The sequence below is a fragment of the Capsicum annuum genome, chromosome 2, assembly GCF_002878395.1.
Source record: "Capsicum annuum cultivar UCD-10X-F1 chromosome 2, UCD10Xv1.1, whole genome shotgun sequence".
In the NCBI taxonomy this organism is placed as follows: Eukaryota; Viridiplantae; Streptophyta; class Magnoliopsida; order Solanales; family Solanaceae; genus Capsicum; species Capsicum annuum.
In genome coordinates, this window is record NC_061112.1 from 139,076,336 (window position 1) to 139,082,446 (window position 6,111).

The 6,111-nt window shown below is 32.3% G+C and overlaps 1 protein-coding gene across 1 annotated transcript; it reads left to right on the forward strand.

The window, feature by feature from the left end:
• The first annotated feature begins 1,224 nt into the window (after nt 1–1,224).
• LOC107859896 (histone H1) lies at nt 1,225–2,318 on the forward strand. Its single transcript, XM_016705048.2, has 2 exons — nt 1,225–1,537; nt 1,635–2,318. The coding sequence occupies exons 1-2, from the start codon at nt 1,304–1,306 to the stop codon at nt 2,085–2,087; spliced, it is 687 nt and encodes a 228-aa protein (XP_016560534.2). The 5' UTR covers nt 1,225–1,303; the 3' UTR covers nt 2,088–2,318.
• The last annotated feature ends 3,793 nt before the right edge of the window (nt 2,319–6,111 follow it).

Consider the following 6,111-nt stretch of genomic DNA (forward strand, 5'->3'; position numbering starts at 1 on the left):
TACGACGACTTTGAAGTCGTAAATAATGGACAATATCGATTTTAAAATTTCTGACAATCTTGAAGTTGAAAACAATGAATAATATCCATTTTGAAATTTTCAACTAATTTGAAGTCGAAACCAATCGATTTTGTGCTTGGAGATAAGGAAAATGATAAATTCTTTTTCGATATCATTGATGAGTTCTTGGGTGACATTGTTTGTAAGAAGAAGAAGAAAGAAAATGAAAAGAAAAAGAATAATTAAAAATGAATAAAGAAAATAAAGAAATATTAAAAATAATTTTTTAATAAAAAGAATCGTTCTCACTCTCTTTAAAGAGGGTGAAACACACTCTCTTGCCATGTCAGCGTTCAAGGGGGTAATAATTTCACTTTAAAATAGTTCAGAGGGTCATAGACCCCCGCAAAGTATAAGTGTGTAGTTGGAATTTCGACTAAAGGTTGGGGTAATAGACCATTTTCTCTATTTATTTTTAAAAGAAACATGCAAGATATGTGATTTATCAATGTGTTATTTTAGGATATTCCAATATATGTTTATTCATTGGGTAAAACTGTAACAAAATTGAAAATTTTCATAACTTATGGAATTTTCATATTTATAAAAAAAAAAAATTAGTATAATTTAAGAAATTGAAATTATATGTTGAAATAAAACTTCAACTTCAAATCAATTTGATTTCATATTGCATATTCAAACGGACTCTTAGATCGTAAAAAAATGCTTTAAGGAATAAATATTTAATGTTGCCGGTAAACTATGAAATTTTGTTTCTCTTAATATGCTAAAGATAAAATATATTTTTAACATATACTTCATAAATAAGTAAAAGTAAATGGATGGCGTAACAAGGTTGTAATACAAGTTTATCACTTGAAACTTTTTTCCTATTCCTTTAATGACCTCAAAACACATGCAAATGGCCACCATTTTTGTTATTTCCAACCACATTAGATTCAGCATCATCTTAGCTTCAATCCCCAAAAAAGTTCCATATCAATATTCAAACTTTGTGCTATAAAATTTTAACTTAAAGTTGAAATAGAAAACACACCTAATACTCCCACAATGAATGAAAAAACAAACCAGCACTCTATTTCCTTCTAGACTAGATAAGAATAACAGCTCTTAATCCAATTTCCCAATTAAATCAACGTTTAGATTACATCCACGTGTACTCACCTGATTAATTCTTCAGAAAAGCTCGATCTGTGTCACACTAAATTGACCAATCAGAATGCAGAGAATTGCGAAGCCGGGATTCGTTCCTTAATATAAATAGCGTAAGGCGCATTCCAGAATGATCACAGCAAAATTTGTACTAATTCAGTTTGAGATATTTTTTAGGATTGTGAGAATTGTGAAGATGTCGGCAACCGGAGAAGTTGAGAATCCCGCCGTTGTGATGCCGCCGGTAGAGGCTCCGAAGGTTGAGAAGCAGGCTCCGGCGACGGGGAAGCCTGTTAAGGAGAAGAAACCTAGGGCTAAGAAGGCTAAATCTGCTAAGACTGTTACTCATCCTCCTTATTTTCAGGTATTTATTCTCTAAATAATAGCTAATTTTACATATAATTACGTTTCGTGCAAATTTTGAGGTTGATCAAGTGTTTTTTTGGATGAATTTTTTGCAGATGATTAAGGAGGCTCTGTTGGCTCTGAATGAAAAAGGTGGATCGAGTCCACACGCAGTTGCAAAGTACATGGAAGACAAACACAAGGATGACTTACCAGCGAATTTCAGGAAAATGCTTGGTCTTCAGTTGAAGAATTCTGCTGCTAAGGGAAAGCTTATCAAAATCAAGGCTTCATACAAGCTATCTGAGGCTGGTAAGAAGGGAACAACAACAAAAGCATCTACCCAAAAGGTTCCAAAGGCTGATTCTAAGAGGAAAACTAGAAGCACCAGGTCCGTGTCCGCTGTAGTAAAGAAAACAGAGGCGGCGAAGAAGGCAAAAGCTACGCAGAAGCCGAAGAAGGCTGGAGTTGGAGCAAAGAGGGCAAGGAAGTCTACTCCGGCGAAAGCAAAGCAGCCAAAGTCTATCAAGTCTCCTGCTGCTAAAAGGGCAAAGAAGGTTGCAGCCTAAGTATGATGGTGGTGGGCTAATATAGAAAGTAGATAATAGGAGGAAGGAATAATGATTTGCTAGTTGTAGTTATGTGAATAGGAAAAATGAAGCCTTTTACTTTCCGTCATGTAGTAGTGTAGGGTAGGGTCAAAATCTCTTCTGGGGTTTTGCTACAGTTTGGCTATGATCGTCTTGTATCTGTGCAAATAGAGGTGGTGTTCTGTTAATGAAGAACTTTATCTTGATAAATTCTATTTAATTTTGATTTACGATCACATAGATTCAAAGCATCTTTGTTGTTTTAAACTCCATACAAGTCGAAAACAGGAAAAACAAACAGAACAGAGGAAGTACATCTTTTTAATTCATTGTTCCCCCTTTACTACTTATTCATACATTGATTTTCTGTAGAAGAAGCCATAACACTGAGGTTTGTTACGGTAATCTGAGGAAACAAATGATATACAGAATTGCTATTTTCGCTGTCTAGGCAAAGGCTATTTATCACCCAAATCAATATTCATTACAACATATTTTAACGAAAGCAAAAGTACAGTATATATGAGGCCATTCTGATAAGGTGAATTAGAACTCTGACAAAGACGGAGCAAATGCCTTCTCCATATTGTGAGGTCCCAATTGAACGGACACACAGAAGCTATTTTAATGTGCTGTAGCGGTTTGTGCCGTGGAATAGACAGGGTCATAATCTTGAGCACCACTACCCATTTTTCGGCGACCCACCCGGGAATAGCGTTTGTTTGATATCTGAGGTAATGGATACATAGATATGGTAGTTGTGCAGCAGGCTTGACTGCCAACCACCATGACCCCATTTATAGCATGGCTGTGTCGTCCCAGTACAAGAGCAAACTGGCACTGGCATGGCAGACTCATCAAAATTGATTTGGTTCAACCCCAAATTGTCTTTCAATGACGTGAGCTGTGTATCTCCTTCCTTATTATCCATTTCTTGCAGATTTGCCCAATCATCTTATGCTGTAGCAATGACCTGCATATTTAAACATTATGCGCCAATTTTTCCCACTCTTGGAATTTCGGCTTTCTTATTTGAGTGGTCAGCTAACAAGTAAGCATAGTTGGTTCATGTTAAACTGTAAGCGTTTAACTTGCAAGAGGACTTTTTGTGGATAAATTTCTATGAGCAAAAATAAAGGAAAGAAAGTTTGCTACTTAGGATATCATCATGTGCTCAAAAGATATTGTATTGAAATGTTAATGCATGCATTAGTTTAATGTGTATTAGTAATACCTTATTTGGTATACTTTTTTACCCAATGTATAACTGATACTTGCATTAGTTATACACTATATTGTGTATTACTAATACCTCTGCATTAACATGCTTAAAGATCCTATTATCCCTCAAAAAAATTTCTACATCCTTTCCAACATATATATTGAGGATATTATGTAAAAAAAATTATTTTTAGAAATTATGTAATTCATGTTTTTTTAATACATCGAACCAAACACTGCATAACAAAAATACAAGTATAACTAACACAAACATTACTAATATAAGTATTACTAATACACCATATTTTGCATTATTCTTATACACTCTACCAAACGACCCCCAAGTGTTTGATTACAACACTTAAGAAGAAGAGATCAAGAAGCATGGAAGTACTCGTGGAGTTGAAAGTCTAATTGATTGTGAGGATCAGAAGCTTTGACCAAAATAGTCTATTATTTAAATTAATTCACTAATATAGTACTATGTTTTTTTGAAATTTTACAAAACTAGTATAAACGGACCATAAAGTAATTGACTGACGTTGTTAAAGTAGAATCATTATTGGCAGTAACGTTTTTGACTCAAAACGTTACCGTCAGTAATGAAACTCTGCCACATCAAAATATTTATACAGAATTTGTCATTATAGTCATTATTATAAGTCATGTTTAAGTCTAAAACGTTACTATGAGTAACTTCCACAGAGAAAATTGCTATTTAGGTGTGTGAATTTTGTTTTTAAATCGACTGAATGTTAAGATCTAAATTTTTCATTACAATGTACTCGTATAAAATGTGTTTTTCTAAGTAGAATAAATATGATAAAACATCTAATTAAAGTTATTCGACTAGAACTAAATGTTGAAAAATATTAGAGGGAATTACTTGTATGAACATACTCAGAGATTAAATTGATTGGGTATATATATAGTGAATCAAATGAACACTCAATCACGCTCAAATTTATCACTAATATGAGTCATTGATTTATTCTTTTACGATCACACGTTAAATAAAAAAATACTTCCTTACACTACAAATATGACTACTTTGAAATTCAAAAATATTGTAAGTACATGTTTTAAGATTATGATATTACTTATTTATTATTGACTTTCTTTTATTTATTGTGATAAATTGTAACCTTAAACATGTACATACAATATTTTTAAATTTCAAAGTATTCATATTTATAATGTAAGAAAATAATTCTTTATTTAACGTGTGACCGTAGAAGAATAAATCAATGACTCATAGTAGTGATATATTTTAGCGTGATTGAGTGTTCATTTGATTTACTTTATATATATCCAATCAGTCAAACCTATGAGTATGATCCGACAAGTAATTTCCTCTCCGAAAAAGAGATGGTCATTAATTACATCATAAATATTTTTCAATGTTTAGTTCTAGTAATATAACTTTAATTAGATATTTTATCATATTTATTCTACTTAAAAAAATAAATTTTAGGCGAGTACATTGTAATGACAAATTTAGATCTTATCATTCAGTCGATTTAAAAACAAAATTCACACACCTAGATTGTTATTTCCTCTGCGGAATCGTTACTCATAATAATGTTTTAGCCTTAAACATGATTCATAATAATGACAAACTTCGTATAAATGTTCTGATGTGGCAGAATATGCAGGCTTCGTTACTGGCAGTAACGTTTTTTACTTAAAACGTTACTGTCAGTAACGATTCTACTTTAACGATGTCAGTCAATTACTTTTTGGTCTATTTATTTTTTAACATAAAATATAACCTAATACGTTATTGTCAAGTACATTTATACCAATTTTATAAAATTTCACAAAAAATACTATATTGGTGAAATGATTTAAATAATAGACTATTTTGGTCAAAGCTTCTGAAGATCAATAGAAGTTATAAATATTCAAGTAGTACAAATACTGAGAGAGAGAAAGGGAGAACACGAGTAAATAAGTAAGAACAATATTTGTGAGACTTCTGCCTAACTATCGAAGTACAATCTTATCCATGTATCTAACAATCTTCTATTCTAGCTAGTTAATATGTATTTGGAAGTTTATTGAGTTGTAATTTTCATGTTTTCTTAGTGTTAGTATGTTATAAAACGATTTAGGAGTTTATCTTCTAGTTGGGATAACTCTAAGACTTAGGAACACAAATCTTGAGAGGTTTGTGTGTTTTTAGGAATTGGAGTTAGTTCCTAAGATTGCTATAGTTTTTTAATTAGATTTTCAAGCGAGGGAACTTGAAGTGGGTTTCAACAGTTTGGGAGATTGTTGAACATTAGGAATTAGAGTTTATAATTTCTCAGGTTATAAACTTTGTGATCTTTGTTGAGAGGCTCATTATATTTAATGAAGTTGATGTTAAATCATGTAGATGTACAAGTCGTGTTTTCTTATACATTTTGTGTGTCGGGCGTTTTTCACATAAAACTATCGTTTTTATTATTTACTGTCTTTTCTGCTTCCGTTGAAACACGTTAGACAACTCAATCCATTTATAGGCAAAAATCAGGCATAACTCACGTGAGTTATTAGAATGTGTAGAAATATCAAGTTGTCTGACCTTTTTAGAAATCTTTGCTTCAAAAATATCTATGTCTTTCAAGTAGCCAGCTACGAAATCTTTCATTGCATTTGTGTGTATATCGTAATACGGGTGGGAAAAACGCGTCTCTAAATAGACTCTCTTGGGTTTAATTGAGAGCGAGCCAGTTAGGGGCAATGGATCGGATAGTGGATTTGAATTGGATTGGATAGTAGATTTGAATTAAATATT